We start from the raw sequence: 27,219 nt of genomic DNA on the forward strand, positions 1-27,219 counted from the left end.
TAATCATTATGAAATGCTTCAACCATTTTTATCATCTTAGTTTTAAAGGGAATATTTATGTATTTTCTTAGAGTATCATGCATATTGATGTAGATTTAAAATATTACTAAAGTAAATATAAGATACACATTGATTCATTTTCAAAATAAATTTTATGCCAGTGACAGAATATAAACATAGTCTAAGTAGATACCAATCTGAATGATCTCAGTACAGACAATCCCTCCACATTGGCCAGGCCAAGCTCCATCAAACTAAGGCTGACAATAATTCCATCAAAGATATTCCAGCCCTCTTGGAAATAATAATATGGATCCATGGCAATAATCTTGAGAACCATTTCTGCTGTGAAGATCCCAGTGAAGACCTAAAGTAAAATAGAGATCACAGACATTGAAAAAAACTTTTGACACTGCAAGAATCTGTAAAGAATATTAAATAGTCATGAGTAAAAATACTTAAAATGGAGAAATGTGATAAACTGTTTAGCATTTTTTTCCAGGGGAGTATTTATTTTATTTAACAAATATGCTTAGGTTTAACAAAACTGCTAGCTATCCAAGAAAATGCTGGTTTGAAAACATTTCCTCATTCACATTTTAAATCTGATACTAAATAGTAACTACTGAATTCCAGCCCTTTTTGGTACATCATACTTCTCCCATAATCACAGTGAATTTTGTTTTTAGTATTATTGCATTAGGAACAAATCTATATATTATTTGAAGTTACTGTAAATTTATTTTAAGTTTGGTAAAAAGCATATTTTATTCTTGATTTTTGTGTGTTTTTTTTTCAGGGACATCATCTTTTTTCTATAATTTAAAAAATATTCCTGAAATAAGAGTGAGGTTGCCACAAATGTTTTATAATAATAATCTCTGGATGCATGCCTCAGAATTAAGGTTAATGGATTAATAGAGCAAGGAGCTGCAGATTTAATTGAAAGCAGCAGGAGAACATTCTCAGTGTGCATACACTCACAGTAAAAATTAATAAATTACTTGAGTGGTTGGAAGAATGTTCGACAATAGAAAGAAAATGAAACAAACTCAAAAAAAATTTAACTCAAAATCACAGGCAAAGAGACCCAGGGACATGAAGAGTTATGAAATTACTCTTGCAAATAATCTTTTAAAGCAATTATCTTAAATATACGTGATAGCTGCATTTTCTGACTATAAAGTCAAGCTTACCATTTACAGGGTAAATCAGCCTCTACCTTGAAGGAACTCTGTCAAAATAACAGTATCCAAAATTATTTGGTTTCCTAAAACATCAGGTTAATTAAAAAGAAATATTGATTCACTCTTAGAAATGTGTAAATGCAGCTAATATGTTATTTTCCTAAACACAGAAAGATCTAAGGGAAATACCCCTTCCCGAAAAAATAGCTTAATTTCAGTTCATCTTTCATTCACTCAAGTGGAAATAAAATGTATTTCAGGTAATATTAATGCATGGAATCCAGATATATGCTGGAATGCACACTGAAAATTATTTCTTTTTTATCTTATAGAACGACTCACCGTAAGATAGTTTTCCCTGATGAATGTAAAATAAATTTTGATTTAGAGAAATTTTATTTCTTATATGAAGTCTCAGGAGCAGCTAACTATTTGAATTAGCAGCCTAATTATAGAAATACATTAAACTGAGGTAGAAACTATCCAGGTAAATCATCTACAAATATTTCTTTCTACAGAGAAACCATAAGGCGATCTTTTCAGCTCTTTTGAAATGACTGAATCTCCTGCATTATAAAAGCTTATACCTTAGGGGCGCCTGGGTGGCTCAGTTGGCCAAGTGCTCAACTCTTGATTTGGACTCAGGTCATGATCTCACAGTTCGTGAGATAAAGCTCCATGTGAGACTCTGAACTGACATTGTGAAACCTGCTTGGGATTCACTCTTCCTCTCTGTCCCTCTCCCGCGCGCACGCATTTTCTCTCTCTCTCTCTCAAAATAAATAAATAAATATTTTTAAAAATCCCTATACCTTAAACATACATTCTTTCATCTAATGTAACCCCAACATGAAACTCCTTTCATTTTAATTATAGTTTGCAATTTAAAATTATATCTATTTATATCCTTAAATGTTTTCAATTTAAGCCCTAAAAATCATTTGTATTGTCAGTGATGAGGAATTCTTAAAAATTCCTTCTCATTCTAGCAAAGGTCAGTCTAGCATACTGATTTAATGCCTATGCTTACATGATTTTAAAACTCCATCAAAAAAATTCTAAGGACAAAAAGAACTGGCAACCTCTAAATCTGTATTAGATTATATAAATAATGCCCATGTATGGTTTGTAAACAATACTAATGTATGGTTTATAAATATACATTCAGCCACCTTTGAATTTTCTACATCACAAAAATTTTTAAGACTAAAAACAATTAATAAAAACCTTACTGAATGTTTATTGTTTGGCCTTAGCCTAATTCTATCTTGTTTTCTGCAGAAAACAAGTTTGTCTTTGAAACTTTAGATTATATGCTTCTGTGGCCACTCATTCATTCAGAAAAAAACTGCTAAACACCTACTAAACGGTAGACGTTTTGCTGGGCTTTGAAAATGTAGTAGAAATAAGGATATGTAAACCTGAGACTGTATCAACCAAGTCATTTAGGCTGATACATTTCCTTTTTTTTTTAATGTTTATTTATTTATTTTGAGAGAGAGCATGAGCAAGGTAGAAAATCAGAAGGGGAAGGAGAGAGAGAGAGAGACAGAGAGAGAGAGAGAGAGAGAGAGAGAGAGAGAATCTCAAGCAGGCTCTTTACTGTCAGTGCAGAGCTGGACATGAGGTTCTGCCTCATGAACCATGAGATCATAACCTGAGCTGAGATCAAGAGCTGGACACTTAACAGACTGAGCCACCCAGGTGCCCCTAGGCTAATACATTTCTTATGGACAATGAATTTATAGGCTTCCTAATCCAGCTTCTTTAATGAGTAGATAAGTTCAATAAAAAGTTCCTAACGCATTGTAGGTGATGACACATGGTAAGTAGTAAAAATCTAAGTGCTAAAGATAGAGATGAGAATCAGCCTGGGACTCTAAACCAAGAATAAAGAAATTGGGAGCATTTTGAGTTGTTTTGTGGGGCACAACACTTAGGATGCTTAGGATGACCAAATATTACAGTTTAAGGTCTTATTTCAGGATGAGAAGGCTTCCTTATTGAGTATTTACTTAGAGAAGAAGGTTATGTTGATGTACATGAAAAAAGAGAAATGTTCATCCTAAAAGCTGAAGTTTGCTTATCAATCAGTTTGCTCTCCAGAATGTCTGCTTGCCCAGACTGATGCTCCATTTTTTTTTTTGTAGTGAATTTGATGTAACTGTAGCCTACTTTTGCTCTATTGTTATTAGCCTCTTATTTTAATGGTTTTAGTTTTATTATTCCCATGTCTCTTGGATACACATCTTTAAATATTCGTTGTTGTTGTTGTTGATCGGTGGTAGAGGTGAAATTGAAATATACTTAAAGAAAAATTATGGGAAATCATTTAACATTTATGGTGTTCCTTTCCCTCATCTGTCAAATGAGGATATTCATTGAGATGACTCATCAGGTCTGTATCTAAAATTCTTGGATTTCTGTCAGCATTGTATTGCCTACCAAATTGTATTCAGAAATTGGTGACAACAATTATTACACAAGAGCCTCATGATAAGTTTTTAGTTTGGAGACAAGATAGCTTTGCATTATATTAGGAAAAGAGCTAAATGGCCAGATAGCACCTTCACTGATGCAAAATGCCTCTCAGGTAAATTTTAGGATTTGGCTCCCAAGTGTTTAATCTTTCAATAAGCAAAAGTTTTTTTTTTTTTTTCCTTCAAAGAGTTAACATGTCCCTATCCTGAGATTTTAAATTTATACTCTATTCCACACCATTTAACTGAAATAATTTAGCTAATTGTGTTTCTTTAGGCTTTTATATGCAAATAACCTGTGAAATGCTTAGTACAAGTACCATGTTCCAAGTTCCCTTCAGCATCCAACAGAATAAAAGGATATCATGGACTCTTAATCATTGGTTAAAATGAGAGTTATAGTAAGAAAAGTAGTCAGTATAGGAGCTACAGACCTCTATCTGTATTCGTTGAAGAAAGAGTTACAGGTTAGTTGGAAATGTTTGTATGATGAAGAGGTTGTCTAATCTGCTATGATTGATGGAAGATTTTTTGCTTATAAAATCTCTTAAGGTGGGTGCATTAGTTTTATAATGGTTAAAAAAAAAAACAAAATAGAGCATCTTAGAGAAACTCAACAGATATTTGAAGTCTCTCGATACTCAAGTTTGATCAACCCAATCACTAGAGAAGTGATGTGCTTTTTATGTGCTCCAGAAACAGGATACAAATGGGGCACATTGATCTAAGTAAAGCTGAAAGTTCCACAAGTCTTTTATGGTATGTTCCTTTGCTAACAATTCAGCCAAAACCTAAATGTCCTTATTTATAAGGTATTATATAATCATTTGAGGGCTAATAACTCTCCATAGAAACTAAATTTATTTAAATGAGTGAACTATAAACTCCACAAAATACGCAATATAACCATGCATGGTGTAAAATAGAGTCCAAAGTCAACTAAGTACCCAAGATATAAAGAATATATTCTCTCCTTCTCTCCCTCCCTCTGTCTTCCTCTCTCTGTCTCTGTCTCTTTCTCCTTATATAGATTTTTTTACATATCATTTACATACAATTAAACATATAAATTTTCATATATAAATATTTATTATAAAGCTTGTTATGGGTATAAAATATGATACTATATGAGAAACTATGAAATGGCTTATATATGATATTAATAATAACAAAGATATTTTGGTTAATACAAATAGTCAGCTTACAAATTCTCCTACTTTTATGATTGGTAATAGTTAACTCAGGTCTGTTTCTTGTCATGTGCACTCTGTATCTTGATGAGCCTTGTTTCCCCAGTGTTAACCTCAGCTTACCAATGGTTCTACCACAATCTATCAGGCATCAGTCTTCAACCTCATTTCTATACCTCATTATTTCCATTGCTACTCATAAAGTTACAGAATTTTAGAACTGGAAGGGACGTGAAAAATCATCTAGTCCGATATATTCTACTCATTAGAGAACAGACCCAAAGATCTAAATGACTTTTTCAAGAGTACCCAATTATTTAGCACGGACAAGTGGACTTCAACCCAGATTTGGTGCTTTAGTCTAGTGCTTTTCCATTCAATCATCCTATAATCCAACCTCTCTTATCCTGTGCTTCCAAACTAGTGCTTCAACATGGGAATTCCATGAAACCTCAATTTCCTGCTTCACTCTGGAAAATTTCCAAAATTTCTTCCTAACTGTTCAACTTTCCTGACCAGTATCTTGGGAAAAATACAGGAGCTAGACCAGAACTGTTTTCTATCAGTATTTCAGAGAAAGGTTAATAGCATATATTAGAGGAAGGAAATTGTTTATTGAGCACATGCTAGATGCCAGGCATAGTATTATTTTCACATTACCTCATTCAGCCTTCACAACAACTCCAGGAGATGGGTATTAGTATATCCGTTTCAAAATAGAAAACAAAGACTCAGATTTTTTATCAGACTTGTCCAGATGCTACATTATTAGTAAGCATTGGCAATGAGGTCAAACCCACTTCCACCCAACTCCAGAGCCCATGTTCTTTCCTGAAAACATGCTACTCAATTGAAGCAGCCCATCTGATTAGGAAACAACCAGTTAGTTATTTATTGAGCTGCAACCATGTAAATACTGTAGGAGATACAAAAGAAAAATGGGACATAACCTTGAAGAATATGAAGAATTGAGATGAGGTAATTTTAATTAGAACACTCTAGATGTGAATGTAGAGAACAGTGAAATATTTTTCCATATGTAAGCATATAAGATGTAAGCATGTAAGCATATGTAAGATGTGGTGTTTGTGTAGTATAGTGACATAGCTGTTCTGATGGGCCAGTAGTGGCTGATTTAGGAAACAGTGGACAATAAGATGGTATAGAAAGGATGGGAGCAGATGGGGAGTCTTGAAAACCAAATAGGACTGTTGAACCACAAATACAGATAACACTTTAGCAAAGTGCAAGCATACTGAGTGCAGTGTGTTAATATTATTTTAATAGTAGTTATAGGATTAAAAAAGAGATACCTTGAAAGAAGAAATAATGTCTTCATGTCAACTTGTATATAAGAAATAAAGGAGAAGTAAGTCAAAATGGCTATCCGATTTCTAGCTTTGAAGTTGAAAGGCTCTTTGAAGCTGGGAGGTTACTACTAGAGGTAACACAAGACTACATTGAAATTGTTAGGACTTTCAATAAGCTGTGAGAAAGATGATCTTTCAGCTGTCACATACTGTGTTTAAAGCTATCCTTGAACAACCATCTGTAACAGTTGGAAATATAGAACTGGGATACAGCTTATACCACAATAGTAGATAATTCCTATCGTTGTTGAGTACATAAAAACATTGAATGGAAAACATAGCCTTAGTAGACATAAGAAGCCCAGAAAAGAAGGCAAAGATAGAGTGATCGGAAAGATCAAGGAACAATCATTTAAGAAAAATCAGTATCACAGGTGTCAAGGATGAAGAAAATCTCAAGAATCAGATGTGTGTTTTACTAAGTCAAATAATGTAGTTAAGTTGAGGCCACTTACTGGGTAGACTTTTACGAAATCGTCTGCCCAGGATTCCCTTTTCAACTTCTGTTGGGAATTGCTCCTCCACTTGTATGATTCCTCAGATCTGTCATGTTTTCACATGGCTCCACCCTGTGCCTCTGATTAAGCCAGAGGTGAGCATCTGACTCAAGCTATACCAAACAAGAGTCCTATCATGAGAGTCTTTGAACTGGAACTGAAAAAGAGATCCAGTCTTTTTCTAGTGCAGATATTACAAGATGTAAAACCAGTGAGGTATGCCTAAACATGTTCCCTGACCCAGAGATAAAAGACAAAGTGAACACTTGGGCTACATCTAAGTCCTTGGTTAAAGCATTTCCTGAAGCCCAACTGCAGAATTACCCTTTATATGGTTTGGTAGTTCATCTTTTTCTTTCCATTTTAGGGGTCACTCTTTTTATTTTCCTCTTAAGGTAATTTGAGTTTATTTCTGTCTTGTGCCCCAAAGGAAGCTCTTGAATAATCCTTTCGTTACTTGTTTATCCATTTCAATTTTCTCATATAGATTAAGGAGGAAATGTACTTGTCAACACATACATACACAGATGCCTGCTCAAGTATTTTGAACCAAAAGTATGACTAAATTACAAATGCGTTTTTACTGTTTCTTCACTTATGTGAATACTACTGAAGCATTTTATTAGGTAATTCAATTTGAAACAACTATGTCTTCTTTCGTACAGAAATCAATCTTTATATATTCCCTTCAATGGACATGATTTCTTTAGAGGCTGTGTATATTAAAACAGCATTTTTGTGGAGCTGGAATTAGATATCATGGTTTTTCTAAACCTATACTTCAGCAAGAATGGCAGTAAAGATTTAAAAAGTTTACAACTGGTAAGACACCATGGTCAATCAGCATGGACATTGTTCTGACCAATCAGCATTCATACCAGTTGACTTTTAGATCTTATCACTGAGATTCCCTACACAGCACAAAGGGATTTTTTTTCCCTTGGTCTATATCCCCCATCCTTGTCAAAGGGAATAAGTAAACTTCAAATGAACTTACCAAGTTTCCTACAGTCAATACACTACTGAATTGACCGGTCATTGGGTAGTGCTCCATAGCCATAAAGAGGGTATTTAAGACAATGCAAATAGTGATGGCAAGATCAACAAATGGATCCATGACAATTAAATTCACAAGATGCTTTACTTTTAACCATGCATCACAGCAGTCCCAGATCAAAAACACATTGGCAAATCTGTACCAGCATGGAGGACATTTCTGTCTAGATTCTTCAAGTTCTAGGGGAACAATAAAAAGGAAGAGTAGTAAATAACAATAAAAATGAATTATTGTTGCTCTAGATTATACAATATTTGACAAAATCAGTGCTTCTATCTGGGGATGAAAGTTCATATTACTTAGCTTAAGAAACCTGAGAAGGCAATCCCATTAAATATGTTCACAAAATATTCATTATAAATTTCATATGAAGATACAGACATTTTTTCTTTCTCCTTTAATTAAGTACAGAAAATAAATACCTTCAACTTAATGTTTTGCTTCAAATAAGCTAACTTCATTAGCTAATAACTAGGTAATTATTGATTAAATTGCTCTATTCTTTTTATGAAAACATTTTTTTTAATGTCAGTAGTGGATCCACCCTCTTAACTTGCAAAGGGTGAACAGAAAGCTACTGTATTTCGCTAGGACATTTACAAAGAGTTATCTTCACTTTAAGAAAAAACTGAATAAAAATAAATGTCCACCATCAAAACAATTTTTAAATAATCTTAAATAATCTTTTAATTAAATGTATCAAACATGTATTATTTCTTTTGAAAGTGCCTTTGTAAGAACACTGTCTAAAGCTATGATTCTTATTAATGTGTGACCAGCTCTCTCCTCTGATTGTCTCCACATTAGCATTAACGAGAATGTAGTGTGCCCTTTTTAGTATAGATTCAAACCGAAATCTATTTATGTTATTCATATTTACTCATATTTTTCAGAACTTTAGCCTAAAATATTTTTAAAAGTTGCTAGTAATTTTAATTTGTGAAACCTTTTATAATTATTATGTGACTGTTCAGGTATCACATACACCAACAGGACAAGAGACAAAATGTAATTGATATTTTCTAAACACATGTTAAATACTACTTATATAAAAGACTTATAAAATTGCAAAACTAATGTAATATCCCTCCAGACTTCATGAACTGGAGACTTATTTAATGAATAAACAGAAGATTAATAGTTGCTGCCCCCTCCCATGTGTCAAAATTAACAAGCATTTGTGTGAGCTCTCCTTTGGAGGAATGTAATGGTTTCTGTACATGTGGAAGATGGAGGAGAGATCTTTTTTTAGGGTCAATGTTAAACACAAGTTTTTATTTATCCAATTTATTTATATGCCTCCTCCAACTACATCACTACCTCCCTGCCCAGAGAACTGACTAAAGCTTGAAAGAGGTGTTTCCTTGTTCTTTTACATACCAAGACTTAACAAGGGAAGTGTTTAATTGTTTAAGGATAATGTAACATAAAGATAAATCCTCACTGACATAAAATCCAGTGGAGTAATACCACTCTGCAGAGCAGATAAGGTGTTAAAAAGAAAAAGGGACAATATTAGTTTTTGTAACCAGTGTGATAATACCATATTTTACATATCATCTACGTAGGTCTGTTACACAGTTCTGATCTTAGGTAATTGACTTTATTAATTCTATAGGAAGAAGAGATAGTTCCACAAAGCATATCATCATGTAAAGCTGACTATCTTGTGGCTTGCTTCTTACCCTCCATTGTATTGGTCAGGATGCTGGCTATGCTCATGGCTCTTTGCCTTCCAGAGGAATCCTCTAGCATCTCCATTGAAATCTGGTAAGAACTTAGCCTTCTCTTTCTGACTTCTGTTTCAGTGGTGGTGCCCTGCAAACCAAATACTGATGGTTCAAACCACCCTTTCAATGAATAATACAATACCACAGAGCATTTCTTTGGAAAATCATCCTACATGCAGTTTTTCCAGTTAATAGTTTTCAAGTAATAATAAAATATTAAATTTATTATTAAGTTAAAAACACCTTTTAAAAATTATCACAAGCGATAGCATTTAACAAGAATTCACCAGTTGGATGCAATTGTATAGGACAATTTTGTTGCAGGAATATTTTAATTAACCTGTTAGAATTTTCAGAGAAATTTCATAAGCATGCTAAAGTCATATATTGTTTCATTTCATTCAAATGCAGATTATTTTCAGCTTATCTCAATGATTAATAATCAGGTCAATCTTTCCCCCCCCCCAAAAAAAGTAGTAGGATTAAAATGTTGCAAGGCAGAGTTATTTTCTTTGAAGCTATATTGACATATATGGGCCAATTTTTTTTCCATGCACAAACACAGATGTACAATGAAATGTGTGTGCTTTCCTGAGATTTCTTTGATTATTTCTATATGCCATCCTATAAGAATCAAAACATTTTAGGGTCATCTTAATAGACATCAAAACATTTTAACTTCCCTGTAATATTGATATTTGTGTGGAAACTGCCTATTATCAATATATTGGTCATTATAACATTTAATTTTAAGTGTATGAAATTTCCATTATATTAATAAATAATTGTATAATTCTGTGTGAACATGCATTTATAATAACAATTTGGTTGTCACAGTGTCCATTATTTTGTGTTGGTACGTCTACCGAATTTGCAGATGTTTCTTCTCAGACTCTAAAAACTCTAATGCATTTGAAAGCTAATGGTCTTCTACAGTTCAGTTGGTTCTAAAGATTCTATTGTTTTTCCTTCAATGCATCATATAGTATTTTTGAGGCATTTCATTTGGGGGAAGCAGGATGGTATAACAGGCTAAACCGCCCAGACTTTGATTATTTCAAATTGGTGTGTAATGTCAGTAGTAGCTAACTTATCTATTATCACCTCTGGCAGAAGTTGTCCAGTAGGTGAGGTTAGAGCTGACGGTCCACCCACCAAGGAAACCACACCATTGCAATCCACAGTGCTGTGCATCTTCCCATTTGCTGGAAGCCCTGGCACCATCCTGGATGACATACTGGCCTGACTAACGTTACTGTTGCGTCGCTCTCCATGTCTGTGCGGCACAAACAGTGAGTCTCTCCTGCTCTCGCTGTCTTCAAATGTACTGTGCTCATCATCAGCAAAGTCATTTTCAGAACCGACATCCTTTGCCCGGCCTCTGAAGCTGAAAATGCTTGTTTTGCTATTGCGTCGTGGGGAAAACAGGGAGCCACGGATACTTAACAGAGACTGAGGAGAGAGCAAGGGAGAAAGGAATTGGGAGTGGGGGGGAACACAGTTACTTAACAAAAGTCTTAATATTGCAGAATCTGTTTGGATTAGAATAGTCTTGCTCTTAAACACAGGCTCTTAAACACTTGCTCTAAACAAGTTTAGAGAGAACACATATGTTTTGATATTTTTATTAAAGACTACAATGCAAATTTGGGCATAAAGGGTGTTTTTCTGATTAAGAATTGCGATTTATAATTTACTAAGTGCATGACCATTTATTTCATTTGTTCTTAACTCTAATACTATGAGGTGGATTTTGTTATTATAATGTTATAGGTGTAGAACTGATACAAGAAAGGACAAATGATTCTTTTTGGAGGAAGTGGTGGTTAAACAAACAGATGGCTTTCACTCTGAAAAGCTATGATCTGAAGGGCATGCAACTTGGAAAATAAGTTATGGCTCAAGAGAGATTGTTGGCTCAAATTTAAAATATGTATGCCAAATGTGTTACTTCTAGATAATGATTTAAAAACAAAATTATTATCTCTCTGTTTTCTTTTTTTTTTTTTTTGGATTCTAAAAGGAAATTAGTTTACTTTCTTTCTGGATCTGTTGGTCTCTGTCCATGTGGGAATAAAAGTCACGAAACTTACCTATGATGCTGTCTTGCAAATTTGCTAATAGTTTCCCAAATATAGCTACTAGTGATTCACCATGAGAGAATATATGTCATAGCAAACACAACAGAGAGAATTCCTAAACTGCCATATAAATTCTATTATCACTTAAAATTCAACACTAGTTTAAAAAGGCAAGACATATATACATGACTTTACCAAGGAGGATGAGGTAGAAGATAGCTTATCCTTCTGATCTCGCTTCAATTTTATTAAAAGGAACTGGATGATTCAGAACTTTTTTATTACATATGTTCTCAAATAAATTGGGTAAATGGTATTGGAAAATGAAGATTTAACATGAAATCCCTTCTTTCACCCTTTTGAATGAATTTTAAACTAGCAACACCAAATATCTCTATTCTGAACTTGGCGATAGTTTAAAAAAAATCTCTATTCAGTCTGTAGAATCTTTGTTTATTCTCCTCATCATTAACAATGACATTCCCAGGAGTGCCTGGGTGGCTCTGTCCATCAAACGGCTGACTCCTTGTCTCGGCTCAGATCATGATGTCATAGTTGAGCCCTGTGTTGGCTCTGCACTGACAATGTAGAGCCAGCTTGGGATTCTCTCTCTCCCTCTTTCTGCCCTTCCCTTGCTCGTGCTCTCTCTCTCAAAATAAATACATAAACTTAAAGAAAATGGCATTCCCCATTGCTCCCCCTGCTTAGACTCTCATAACCTCTCCTATCTATCTTCATTGTCAGGGTTTTATATGTATGTGTGTATACACACACACACACACACACACACACACACACACACACACATATATCCCTATGCCTGCAGCAGACATGCCTGGACCTTCCCATTCTTCCTCCAAACCTCAGTATAAAGCCAAATAAAATAATTTTAGTGGGAAAAAACATAGGAAAGGCAGACTCCATCAAATTTATTTTTGGTTCCTCTGCCTAATTAGGTCATGCTGATTTTCTTAGGTCCCATTTTTAGCTTTATTTTTATGGCTTTTCCCAGACTGCAAAGCACCAGAATAATTGCTGTTGCCCTCTGTCATAGTGATGTTCTGGAAAGATATTTTTCATTAAGAAATGTGCTCTTGCTTTGGACTTACTTAGACTATCCACAGGAACTATTGACTATCCAGCTTGTCCAACTTGAGACTGTGCCCCTGTGACACTCAGTTCACACATAGTTGGCTACCCAGTGCTAGACAGTGGTTAGACTGATTTTCTAATCAATCAAAGTGATCAAGAAATCAGATACCATGCAGACATAAACTCAGCCCCCAGTAATAAAGAATGTTAATGTTTTAATCTCCTTGGACTCAATTTTAATTAGCAATATAATAGTGGTTATTCTCAAACTTGTGTTTTGAAACTTTGGTGTGTATTTTTAGGTCCCATTTTTTTTTACTATCCCACACATATTCCAGGTGATTCTAATGCAAGTGTTAGAAGAAAGCTAACTTTTTCTTACACTAATCCCTAGGATGGCACAGGGTGATCATCTTAATGTACCTATGTTCCACAACTGACTTTGGGAACTGAAAATCAGTCTACAGGATATTGGTTGGGAGTATGTGATATGTGGTATGTGTGTACATTATAATGTATCTGGCACATTCATTTAATTTGCATGTTTTTATGTTGGGGTGTTTCAAAGGCTTTCCAGAATTTTGAGTTTATTTGAAATTTCTATTCACTCTTTGGAAAGTATAATAACGGGTATGAGCAGAGCTTTCAAGGCAACAGAGACTGAAAAAGAAGATAACAAAAATAGTACTCAGAGAAAATAAACCAAAAATAACACACTAGAAGATGCAGCAAAGTAGAGGGAATACCCACAGCTGTGGCAGCCCTTTCTCAAAGAAAACAAGCTTTTATGCTTTGAGGACCAAAAGGCCATTTTTCTTTGCCTCAGACACAGCACAACATGAGTCCAAGGTATCTTCATTATTTTTCTTTTGCCTTGTTCCAAGAAGATAAATATGAACTTTTTCTCTTATGATATTCAATAACAATTGGGAAAATAGAAGACATTAGGTGTGTAAAACACAATCCTGCATGTAGGGGGATTGAACTTGAAGTCAATTGGGAAAAGTTAAGATGGGAGATGATGCAGAGAATTTAAAGATGTTCTAGAGGGAACATGTAAAGTGAGTGTTGGCAATACTCAATAGCATTTCAAATTCAGTATATGTACCTGTCAATGTTTTCAATAAATCAACAACTATACTTGGTTATAACTACAAACCTGGTTGAAATAAATCATCTGTGTGTCCAAACAACATAGCTAAAATCTTTGGAGGGGATTCACTTTCCATTGTACATCCTTAAGTACCTTTTCATGTTATACTCTGAACATGATTTATCTATTTGAAAATGAAGTAATGACTAAATGTAAAAAAAAACATTTAAAATTTATGTTAGTATGGGGCAGTGTATCCATAATTTATGGCTTCTCTGCCTCGACATTTTCAGAAGATAAATTTGTTTTGAACAGTATGCCATGTCCATTTTATGCTTCCTATTCCCACTACTTTCACTGATTTTCTTTACTATCAGAGAGTCCTTTTTTGTTTATACAACCAGAAATTGTAAACTGCTTCTGGTATATTTTTGCTTGTGAGTTTTGTTAATGCTCCCTGTCTGTCTTTACTGGAATATGTAAATTATCCATGTTAATAGGATCTTTCTTTTACTTTTAAAATCTCTCCCATCTATCTATCCATTTATCTATCTCCCAACCTATTTATCTACCTACCTACTATCCCTATATCTATAAATACTGGAAAATAAATTATATATAGCATGTGTATATACCGATTCTGTATTTTGAGTATTAAAATTCTGGCTGTTCCCCAACTTCCCTCTGCTATTGCCTCTCCGTGGTTCACTCAACACAGGCTCACAGATGCTCCTTGAGCATTCCAGGCATACTGCCATGCCAGGGCCTTACACTTGGCTCTTCCACAAGTCTGGGATGCTCTTCAATGAGATAGTCCCTTTTCTTGCCTCCTTAAAATCTTTGCTGAAATATCTCCTTTACAGTGAGAGCATCCCAAACCACCCTATTTACAATCTTTACATCCAGTTAGTGCTCCTGATCCCCTTTTTGTGATTTACTTTTTTTTCCCCATAGCACTTATCACCTTCTAACACAGTGTATAACTTATCTCACATATTGTCTGGCTTCTTCTTTAGTATAAATTTCCATGAAGTTAGTGAATTGTATCCACTCACTGAAGTATTTTTATTACCTAGAACTATTTCTGCCACTTAACTGGTGGTCAAAAAATATTTGTTGATTGGCTGAATGAACTAATCTGCAGTTTATCTTTGAGCACGGTGATGAAACAATGATGGACGTAATACTGTTTTTAAAAACATATAAATGTGCTCACATAAATACTGCTACTATGCATATACATTTGCGATTGTTGAAACTACTCAAAAGTTCCCTCATTTTGAATAATTCACCAACTTAATAAGAGCTTTACTATTTGTCACATAAGGTTTCTCTGTGTTGCTTAATCTCACACAACTCTTTAAGGTAGACATCATTACCCTCTTTTACAGAAATTGAACATAGTACAAGTGACTAGAAAGGTCACAGAACTTACTTGGAGTTGACATATGAACACAAGCTTCTGTGACGTCAATCATTATGTTACAGTGTCAAATAATCCTAATCCTAATGACTCCTAATAGTCTTAATAATGCTAAAATATCAAGGGTGACAGTTTAAGCAAAAAAAATCTGGTCACAGAAATAGACAAATAGAGCTTCCAGTTAATCCCAAATGCATTGTGCTGATATAAAACCATACTTTATATTTGTATTATGCAAGACAATAATTGGATCTCTTGGTACTGACATTATCTGAAGGGAAATGATTTTTATCTTTTAACTTTTTGTGTGTGCACATCTATTTTATTCTACTAAGAGAATTCAAGTTATTAATATGGAGTTTATTATCGATTTATTTTTTATTTTATTTACATCTTCAATATAAATTATGAAATAAACACCCATTGATAACTTGCATATGCCCTTTCCTGTCAGCCAATAACTAAACACTATATTGAATTTTGTGCTTATCCTTCTAATTTTTAGAAAAGTTTTTGTTCTTTATAAGAAAGATGTCATACCTCTTGGTTGATACACAGTTTTTTGCTTTATCTCAATTATATAATGTCCCCTAAAACATTATTTTTAGGGTATAATTCTGACCCAGATTAATATGATTATAAGAGTTAATAATTCATGGCACATGAAATTCTAGGGGAACCAAATAATGTTCAAACATAACTGTACTTATCACAGATTTCATAATTATTTACTCTTTACATTATGCAACCCATAAAATGTATTAACAAAGATTTAAAACTACTTTCCCTCATTGGCTTGAAGATATGCTGCAGAATTGTGTAGTTCATATTGAATCAGAGCAAACATACACTGTCTTCAGTTTAGGTCTCTTCCAAGAGCACTTAGGTCATTTCATTCTAATGTTTCATAGAGCAACACCATGTCAACATAATGGAGACTTATGACAGCACAGTTCTCATATCAAAAGAATAAGGCAAAATCCAGTAACATTTCTTTTCAAAATTCATACATATGTTGCAGTGAGAACCTCAAAAAATAAAAGGAGACACCCATATGCAAAGATACTAAGTTCATTTGAGGTCTCAAAATGAAAAAGGTAAACAAGAGATTGCAAAACTCTCACTGAAGAGAAAAATTTGATAGGTGGGTTTCATACCCTCACCCCCCAAAAAAGAGGAGATTAAGAAACAGGGTCTCAAATTAGTGCATGTGTAAAGCTGATTACCTTAAACGTTATCAATGGTTTAATAAAAGTCTCTTTTAAAGACAACTTATGATACAAATTAAATAACCATTAAATGTTAGTTCCCTGTCCCTCATTTATATGAGATATTATAAAAATATGCCAAAATCAGTAAATACAAAGCAATAGCAATGACAAAACAAATGGAACACTTCATAGAAAACCATACCTGATGAGGGGAGTAGAATTTCTTGTCGCTAGTCAGTCGATTTCCATCCATGGAGAAAAGAAAGCTTCTTCTTTTGACACTGTCCTCAGATTCTGATTTGGGAAACCTGTCTCCCTCTCCTTTGTTGTTTCCTTCCAGATGTTCCCTCTGTCTTCTTTTCTTCCGTCGGTTCCTCCACTCCTTAGCGCTTTTGGAACTTAACTTCGATGCTTCTGAAGAACTTTCCAGGAGCTCTCCTAACCCACCTATTCCACTGAAATCTCTTGAAGCAGCTGATGCGGCTGCAACTGCCTGTTTGAGACAAAGCCAGGCACTGTTTATAACAAGTCATTTTGGAAACAGTTGACTGTGGTACACACATTGCCATGTAAGACTATTAAGCATATGGAAACATTCTGGTCATTTCGTTGTGTTTTACCACAAGAGAGTTTACTTAATAATGACGATTTAAAACAGTACAAAGCAATATGGTAACCTATGCATTAAGGCAAGAAAAGTCAGGTTTGGTACATCTCTTGGAGAGTCTTTAAAAAAAAAAAAAACCCTGTTGAGATTAGCTTAATTTCTAGGCAAAATTGCTCTCTTAAAAATATCTTCTACATTTTAAAAGCAAATGTTCTCTTTGCGGTGGTTGCTGATCTGATTACTATTCCAATTCCATCCACAGACTTGTTCTTCCCACATGTGACTGTGAACAACTGAGTGATATTTTTTCCTTCTAAATCTAGGACTAAGATCGTTTCTTTTCCTTTGGTGATGAACTCAAATCATTTGAAGTGCCTACTGCTTTACCACCAGATAAAAAGAGTGGGAATATATTGGCAAGTTTGACCTTTTCCTTCATTTGAATTATATTCAGTACTATAGTTCACATCCCTAGGGTGAACTGAGATTAACATGACTAATTTATTACATAGCACTTTTAGTTTTAAATTTTTTAATGTTTATATATTATTTATTGTTATTATAAATAATAAGTGATTAACATAGCAATCAGTAAATGCCTGAAATGATCATTCAAGGGATTATTAGATCTTCAAATATTTTCTTTTTTGTTTCAGCACTAAGTATACTTAGTTGTTTTGAATTTCTGTATATACTAAAGAAACAACCAGCTCTAAGATGACACATGACAAATGTGTTGTAATTTCATTTATATAAATAGTATTTTAAGACTGAAAATGATTTAGCCATGACTAGAGAGAATATGAAACAGCGATATAGTGCATATCAAAGCTGAGTTCTCATTAAGTATATTCTTGTTTTTAAATATAATCACAGAAGTGGAAATGATTAAATTATAAGAATGTTGGTTCAACTCTTTACATATGTCATTACTGAATACAAACAACTCTAATTTAGCCACCCATTTTGTTCTATCCTATCTTCTCTACTAGATAAATGCTAGATAAGAATTTAGTCATATGTGTTTGTGCACATTGCCTATTATGCCACCTGACATAAAAAGTGTCCAGTAAATGTTTGGTGAATAAAGACAAAAAAGGTATTAAGCTGTCAATTGTCTTAGACACTGGGGTGAGGGTGGGAAAAGAACAACACATCTTATTTAGACTTGGATTTTGAAGATCTCCTAAAAGACTATGTGTCACAATGATCTGTATAACAGAAACATATTTTAGGAAAGAAGATAAAACAATTTAAAATGAGTTTGATAACACATGCTTTTTGTTTTTTCCTTCCTGAGGAGAAGCAAAGCCTCCAAAATAACTTCTATTTCTAAATCTCATCTCAACTGCAAATAATTAAAAAGAAAAAAAGGCTTAAAACTAAAGGTGGTATAATACAAATATTCTAAGATTATCATGATCCCAGGGATAGGAATCGTAGTACTCCATATAGAATTAAATATGTGTGTTGGGCTAAGCAATGTAAAATGTACGTAAAATGTAAAACAGATTTTTGTTTATATTGAATACTGTATTCATTATGGAAACCTAGATCTAAGACTCAGTATAAGTCATTGTCTAGCAATTTAGTGGAACAGTAATTCAGAGTTTGGGTATTTATAAAATTACATAGTGTCAGAGAGCCAGATTTTTTTATTGGATTCTTGATTTTAGTATCACTTCTAATATCATTAGTAATGGAAGATGAGAAATATTAAGGGCCCTTTGTAAATATGAATGAGTCCAATGTAAATATATATAAAATAAAGTGAATAAATGAGGCACTTATTTGTAGCAAGTTAGAGTTGCTTAGTAGTTGATACATAGGAGGTACATAATATACAGCATTTGTTGAACTAATGAATATACATATATTTATTTTTATCCAAATAAAGTCTTTAATTCTCCTTTCCACTTTGCATACACAGTAACACAGTGCAACACACAGTGTTAATCATTTATTGACTTGTTTGCAGTTAGAAATAAAGGAAGTGGTGGTAATATTCCTTTGTCATAATCCTGAAACTCATGTTCATTTAAATCACTTCCGGAATTTGTTTTGCATAAGACATGATTTCCCTACCTATTCTGGATAACAGTTCAAATAACTCAAAACTAAAGCATTTCTAAGGCAACAACAGTAACCTCCCGACACAACACATTTTCTGTGTCACTCATCAACTCAAATCTGTCACTTGTTCCACTGCCAGTGATTTGCCGATTCCCTCAAAGGCAGATGTTTCCTGTCACCTCTCATGTCTGTGTACCTGTTTCTACCCATCTCTGTGACAAGACCAATGTCCTGCTTACTTAGACTGGGAGTATTGCATTGATGAATTCCTCCTATAACAAATAACAAATATATGCTTAATATTTACTCAAGGAATAACATTTAGTTCTTCTTATAACCTTTCTGTGTGATTTAGCGTATATACCTCACTGTATACACACAGTCCTTAAAAAATAAAACCACATGGCTGCTTGTAATTATACTTCACTTTAAACATAAATCCAGCATAAGAGACTCTTAAAAACTGAGAACAAACTGAGGGCTGATGTGGGGTGGGAGGGAAGGGAGGGTGGGTGATGGGTATTGAGGAGGGCACCTGATGGGATGAGCACTGGGTGTTGTATGGAAACCAATTTGACAATAAATTTCATATATTTAAAAATAAATAAATAAACATAAATCCAGTTTGGGGGTGTCTGGGTGGCTCAGTGAGTTAAGCGTCCAACTCTTGATTTCAGCTTAGGTCATGGTCTTGCTGTTCGTGAGTTTCAACCCCACATCAGGCTCTGTACTTGGGATCCTTTCTCTACCCCTCCCTGCCTACCTCTCTCTCTCAAAATGGATAAATAAACTTAAAAAAATTTAAAGACATAAATCCAGGTTTAAAAACCCATAAAATTACAAGACATTAACTATACCTGTTTCAATTTTACCTCTAATTATTTTGGATCTCTTAAATACCACTATTTCTAATTTTGCCCCAAAGTTTATTATTAAATTTTTCCTATCAGATCAATATACATTGTTATGGGATATGTTATATTGGGCACTATTACACATTTAAAGATCACAAGTTAACTGCCAAATAGTTATGGTGACTTAGGATAAATCTTTTTGTTGTTGTTGGGTTTTGTCTTTCATGATCCTTTAAAGTTATATTTGATTTGTGAGTTCACTGAGCTTACTACATTACTTTTGCATGTCTAAACAATGACTAACACTAGGAGGCCCTTCAACAGATACTAAATGAAAACAGAAGTGATGCTAGGCTTCATGAAGTCATTGACTAAATGGTAAATTTGAAGAGTCACTGGTGATTAGCAAGATGCAAGTTTACACTGGAGCACCAATGATCTCATGGGTAGACTACGTCTCCCTCTGTGTCTGCCTCCAACCCCTTCCTGTGTTTCAACACTGGCTATTATCTGGGCATTGTTACCTCTACTCTCAATAAGGAATTAATATTGGATTGGTACTGTGCCATCCTAGTCCCTATTAAAATACTGGGATTAGTTACCCTAGAATCAGTTTAAATTTTTATATGTATGAAGCTATCAAATCATCATTTGTTCACTGGAATCCAATAACTGACACTTAAGTGAAAAGAATGGACATTTTTTAGTTGACCTAATTAGGATGTAGATAATTAGATTCTTTAAACTTCTAATAGACATTATGCACTTTCACTTCTAACTTTAAAAGATTATACTCTTTTAATTGATGCCATATTTTACCCTCAAGTGGTAGAATTTCACAATGTATTCTTACTCTGTACTATGTATCTGTGTAGTATTTTCAAGCACATTGCTTTGTCTGTTTTTATAAATGATACTATAATAATCCAATTCTTTAAGATACATTTACATAAAATCTACAAATATTACCTCCTATAATATTTATTTAAACCTTGAGATAAATAATTAGCCCTGTAAATAGATAATGTATTTCATTATCTTATAAATGGGTTTTATTTACAGTGGTCTGAAGTAAACTCTTAAGTACTTGAAATGTAGTAGAACTTTCTGCCAACCATGAGGTATATTTTCATAAGATTTTCAAGTGTCATCAAACTTGTTTTTTAGCTTTTCTTATAAAATCAATAAATGTAACAATGATACTACTCTGTACCCAATGGTAAGATGAAAATAGTAAAGCCAGCTTGTTCAACAAATGCTAAGAAAATGGTTGGTTTGGGTAACCAGCTAAACAATCATTGTCAAATCCCTGTCCCACCAAAAAAAAGCCTCAAAAAAAGGACTTAGTGCTATATGTTGTGCATCTTCAAAGTAACTAAGAATTATTAAGAACTTAAATTTTGAATCTACAAATTCAAAGATCTGCTGTCATTCAAATAATGCTTTAAATACCTACAACCATCCGTCTGAAAAAAAAATCACTATATATCAAAAAGTCACTATGTACAAAAGTTATTTGGACTTCTGCTTCTGGCTAAGATATGGTAATAGGGATTTGCTCTCCCTCCTGCAACAAACACTAAAACAGACAAAATACATGTAACAGTGGTTTTGAAGACACTGCATTAATGGGGCATTGGATACTATTTAAAAGGATCTTCGCTCAGTGGTAGGGAATAGTCTGCTTTTCACTAGATGCTCCACCACTTCTACCTAATAACTCTTCAAAGGTTTCAAGATGCAAAAGAATCAAACCGTTTATAAGTAATGTAAGTAATGTCCCCAAATAAGGATCAAGAAATTTTTTAGGAATACAAAAATATCCAGCACCCAAAAAAGGTAAAGTTAACAGTGTCTGGAATTAAATTGAGAATTGTTAGGAATGCAAAAAAAAAAAAATCAGTAATACATGAACAGTAATGAAGAAAAAAAATTAATTAAAACCAACTAAGATCTGACACAGATTTAGAATTAGCAGACAAGGACTTTAAACAGTTATTATAACTATATTGTGTCTGTTCAAAATGTTAAAGACATGGGAAATATAAAAGAGATGCAGATCAATGTTTTAGAGATGAAAATGGCATAAACTGAGTTGAAAAAGGCACTGGATAGGATTAATGACACATCAGACATTACAGAAGAAAAGATGATGAACTTGAAGACACAGCAACAGAAATTAATGTAACTGAAATTAACAAGGTGATTCTAAAACCCATATAAAGTTACAAAGGGCTTAGAATAGTTAAAACAGCTATGAAAAAGAAAGTTGGAGAGCTATAACTGTCTAATTTCAAGACTTATTAAATAGCTGTGGTAATAAAAATGTGTATTGGTATAAAGAGAAACAAATCAATTGAACAGAACAAAATCCAGAAATAGACACATTCACATCTGGACAACTGATTTTTGACAAAAGTTCAAACGCAGTTTAGTGGAGAAAGATATTTTGTTCAACAAATGGTGCTATAGTAATTAGATGTACATATGCAAAAGAAAAATCTCAACATATAAATTACACCTTACACAAAAATTAACTTAAGATGGATCATTGACCTAAATATAGGACATGAAACTATAAAGCTTCTAGAAGAAAAAATGGAAAATCTGTATGATGTTAATTTGGCAAAAATGTGATAGATACAATGCCAAAACATGACCTAACAAACAAAAAAGGCTTGGTAAAGTATATTTCATCAAAGTTTAACTTTTATCCTAAAAATATTATTAGAAGAATGAAAAGTAAATTACAGACTAGGAGAAAATATTTGCAAAGTATATATATCATTGAAGACTAAAGGACTTATTTTGAGGATATATAAAGACTAAAAACTCAAGAAAACAAAAAACCCAGTTTAAAAAACAAATGGGCAAATGATTTAAACATCCACTTCATAATAGAAGATACATAGACAGAAAATAACATGAAAATATGCTCAACATCATTAATCATTAAGAAAATGCAGAATAAAACAGTGAAGGACTTAGTAGAATGGCTAGTAAGACTGACCATACCAAATATTGGCAAAAATGTGGAGGAACTGTAAGTTTCACTGCCCTGAATCAGAATTTACTGTCTTCCTATGATTTTCTTTTAAGCCAATACTGTTCTTCTGTCTGTTCCCTCAAGACATGAATACCCCATTCACCATGACCTGTGTTCAAATAGCCTTTTAATATTAATGAGAATTTAAAGTTGGAATCTAATGCAGATGCTTTCATGATATCCTGATAGGGGCTGTAACAAACACCTTTTAAGCTACAGAAACCCCAAAGAATGGCTAAAAGTAGGTATACATAAAGTTCTCTTGTTAACATTTGAGCTCAATTAACTTCAGAATAAACCCTCAAATGTTATAATTAGGAGTGAAACATGAATAGTTGGAAATACCAGTTATATATCTTTTCACATTAAACTGAATATCAGATTCCTCTCTCAGGTTTCATGAGACACTTTCATAGTTAACCTTATCCCAACTGTGTTTTCTACCCCAAGCTAATTTCTATAGATAATGTTCCTTTGATTCCAACTTGAGAAACAATTTTAGGTTTGAATAGCTTTCTCTCTCTTTTTTTTTTTTAATTATGTTTATTTATTTTTAAGAGAAAGAGACAAAGTGTGAGCAGGGGAGGGGCAGAGAGAGAGGGAGACACAGACTCCATAGCAGGCTCCAAGGTCTGAGCTGTCAGCACAGAGCCCAACATGGGGCTCAAACTCCTGGAACATGATGTGATCATGACCTGAGCCAAAGTCGATGCTTAACCAACTGGGCCACCCAGGTGCCCCAGCTTTCCCTTTTCTAATGACAGTGCTTGTATACCAAATGAAAAGCCAGTTCCAGTTTGACCTCTGTGCACAACAATATTCCTACTTAAAATTTACAATAAAAAAATAACAGTAACCATGAAACTTTATCACTTAGTACCTGAGCTTCTTCCTGTTGTTTTTTAAGCTGTTCAAGCATTTGCTGAAATTCAGCCTCTTTCTGTTCTGCCTCTTCCAAGGTGGCCTGATTCTGTTCCTCATAGGCCATGGCCACCACAGCCAGTATCAAATTCACCAAATAAAAAGATCCCAAGAAAATCACCAGGACAAAAAATATCATGTAGGTTTTTCCAGCAGCACGTAATGTCTAGAGGAAACAAAGGGTAATTTCATCAGTATTTTATATAATGTCCCAGGTAAAGATTTTATTTCCATAATTAGATAGTGAGGAGATGAATACTTTTTATCATCCTGTATTTTGACCAAGATTTGTTTGGTGTTAAAATGAACATTGATTCTGTTTTGTTTCTTAAATTCCACATATAAGTGAAATCATATATTTATCTTTCACTATAGGGGAAAGGAGGGAAACATAAGATAAAAACAGAGGGGGAGGCAAACCATAAGAGACTCTTAAATACAGAGAACAAACTAAGGGTTGCTGGAGGGGAGGGGGATGGGGCGGATGGGCTAAATGGGTGATGGGCATTGAGGAAGGCACTTGTTGGTATGAGGACTGCGTGTCATATGTAAGTGATGAATCACAGTTCTCCTGAAACCAACACTACACTGTGTGTTAACTAACTTGAATTTAAATAAGGAAAGAAAGAAAAAGTGAGCATTGAGCTTTTAAATATTTTCACGTGTTCCTTTTATATCTATAATTAGATTATGAACTCAAAGCCTTGAACATTCTTTGCATCTTCTATAGTTCCTAGCGAAATGTCCTTCATATAAAAAGTCCTTACTGTACATGTACTGACTGAATGAACAATTGGGATTCTAGGCAAACTTGCTGTACTGGACCCTCCTCTGTATTCTAGTGTGTTACTAACAAGTATTGATATTTTTCAGTTCATATATGTTCATAAAATTAAATCCCACACATGTTGATTTGAACCTTACTCCTACGGCCTGAATGCTTATGTCCCCCCAAAATTCCTAACTTTAAATCCTAATGTGCAAGGTGATAGTATTAGAAGGTGGGGGCCTTTGGGAGGTTTTGAAGGTAGAGCTATCATGAATGGGATTAGTGCCTGAAAAAAAGAGCCTCCAGAGAGATGATGACACAGTGAGAAGGTATCAGCTTATGAACCAGAAAGGGGCTCTTGCCAGAATGGAGCCATGCTGGTGTCTTGTTCTTAAACTTCCCAGTCTCCAGAACTGTGAGCAATAAAATTCTGTTATTTATAAGCTATCCAGTCTGTGGTATATTGTTGCAGCAGCCCCAATGGACTAAGACACTTACCAACTGGTAAAGATTCTCCCAGTAGTCTTGAGTCATGAGTCGAAATAGAGACAAGAAAGCCCAACTAAAGGTATCAAAGCTTGTGTATCCATAGTTGGGGTTTCGACCAGCCTTCACACAGATGTATCCTTCTGGACACTGGCTATAAGAGAGAGAATTGGAGCTAAGGTCAGCATAGCCATTATAGTTATTTCAATTGATGTTGATATAAAGGACTTGTCAAAACCCAGAGTTGCTGTCTATGATGAATTTTCTTGCCTGTATTTGTAGAGCACTTTCAGTAATTGCATACAGTGATACTGTTATTATATGAAATGTATTAGGAAAACCAATAGAAAATTTGGATGCAAGGAGTCAGATTTACAGATACTTAGAATGACAAAGAGGCAGCAACCACACACTTTTGCCTCTAACATCATTAGTCTCCTGCTCTTTACAAAGTGTCAAGCAAGAATCAATTATTTAAAATGAAAGGCCAGAAGGGCCAGTAGGGAACCACTTAATGAGCTGCTTCATTAGCCACTACTATAGAATTTTATAAAATAAAACTTATATTTTAGAATAACTTGAGATTTACAAAACAATTAAAAAGAGGGCACAGTGACTTCCCAAATATGCCCAGTTTCCCCTATTATTAACATCTTATGTTGGTATGGTACATTTTAACTAATACTGATACATTATTATTAACCAAAGCCAATGCTTCATTCAGATTTTCTCAGGTTTTTTTCCCCTAATATCCTTTTTATATTCCAGGATCCCATTCAGGATTCCATGTTCTATTTAGTCATTATGTCACTTTAGGCTCCTCTGAGAAAGTTTCTAAGACTTCCCTTGTTTCTGATTACTTTCATAGTTTTGAGGAATACTTTTGGGTATTTGGAAGAATTTCTTTCAATTGGTATTTGTCTGATGTTGTTGTTCTCATGATGAGATTGGGGTTATGGATTTTTGGAAAGAAGACCACAGAGGTACAATATTATTATTGTCCTATCATATCAAGGGTACATACTATCGATATGACTTATCATTGTCGACACTAACTTTCATCACCTGACTGGAGGTAGTGTTTGTCAAGTTTCTCCACTGTAAATTTACTCTTTTTTTCCCCCATAGTGCGCTCTTTGTTATGAAGTCACAATGTGCAGCCCACACATCAGGAACAGGGAGTTATGATCCACCTTCTTAAGAGCAGAGTAAGTACATAAATTGTTTGGAATTCTTCTGCATGGGGGATTTGTCTATTACCTCTCATTTATGTATTTATTCAATAATTTCTTTTTTAATTTCAAGTTTTTATTTAAATTCTAGTTAGTTAACATATAGTATAATATTAGTTTCATAAGTAGAATTTATGAATTCGTCACTTACATACAACACTCAGTGCTCATCACCAGTGCCCTCCTTAATACCCACCACCCTTTTAACCCATCCTCTGCCCACCTCCCATCAGCAACCCTGTTTGTTCTCTGTAGCTAAGAGTCTGTTTCATGGTTTGTCTCTCTCTTTTTCCCTATATGTTCATCTGTTTCACTTCTTAAATTCCACATATAAGTGAAATTATGTGGTATTTGTCTTTTTCTGACTGACTTATTTTGCTTAGGGTAATATGGTCTAGCTCCATCCATGTTGTTTGACACCAGCCATAGTAACTTCTTACTAAATGCATCTCCAGAGCAAGGGAAACGAGCAAAAATGTACTATTGGGACCTCATCAAGATAAAAAGCTTCTGCACAGCAAAGGAAACAATCAACAAAACTGAAAGGCAACCTACGGAATGGGAGAGGGTACTGGCAAATGACATATCTGATAAAGTGTTAGTATCCAAAATCCATAAGGAACTTTCCAAACTCAACACTCAAAAAACAAATAACCCAGTTAAGAAATGGGCAGAAGACATGAATAGACATTTTTCCAGAAAAGACGTCCAGATGGCTAACAGTCATGAAAAGCTGTTCAACATCGCTCACCATCAGGGAGATACAAATCAGAACTCCAATGAGATATCACCTCACACCTGTTAGAATGGCTAAAATTAA

The 27,219-nt window shown here is 34.1% G+C and overlaps 1 protein-coding gene and 1 non-coding gene across 11 annotated transcripts in view; both read right to left on the reverse strand.

The window, feature by feature from the left end:
* SCN3A (sodium voltage-gated channel alpha subunit 3) overlaps positions 1-27,219 on the reverse strand; it is an 81,501-nt gene that overhangs the window by 33,239 nt on the left and 21,043 nt on the right. For 4 of the 10 annotated variants that reach the window (XM_042994600.1, XM_042994603.1, XM_042994601.1 and 1 more), the window contains exons 8-14: positions 25,180-25,321; positions 23,872-24,078; positions 16,614-16,904; positions 10,616-10,963; positions 9,467-9,599; positions 7,722-7,960; positions 194-367 (exon numbers count right to left, since the gene is read on the reverse strand). In XM_042994600.1, the coding sequence (XP_042850534.1) occupies positions 194-367; positions 7,722-7,960; positions 9,467-9,599; positions 10,616-10,963; positions 16,614-16,904; positions 23,872-24,078; positions 25,180-25,321 (1,534 nt within the window). Of the gene's footprint in view, positions 1-193; positions 368-7,721; positions 7,961-9,466; positions 9,600-10,558; positions 10,964-16,613; positions 16,905-23,864; positions 24,079-25,179; positions 25,322-27,219 lie in introns of all 10 variants that reach the window. The other 6 variants (XM_042994597.1, XM_042994594.1, XM_042994602.1 and 3 more) reach the window with 5 other exon arrangements.
* On the reverse strand, positions 8,305-8,430 carry LOC122241758. The gene has a single exon (XR_006221981.1).

The sequence above is a fragment of the Panthera tigris genome, chromosome C1 (assembly GCF_018350195.1).
Source record: "Panthera tigris isolate Pti1 chromosome C1, P.tigris_Pti1_mat1.1, whole genome shotgun sequence".
Taxonomy (NCBI): domain Eukaryota; kingdom Metazoa; phylum Chordata; class Mammalia; order Carnivora; family Felidae; genus Panthera; species Panthera tigris.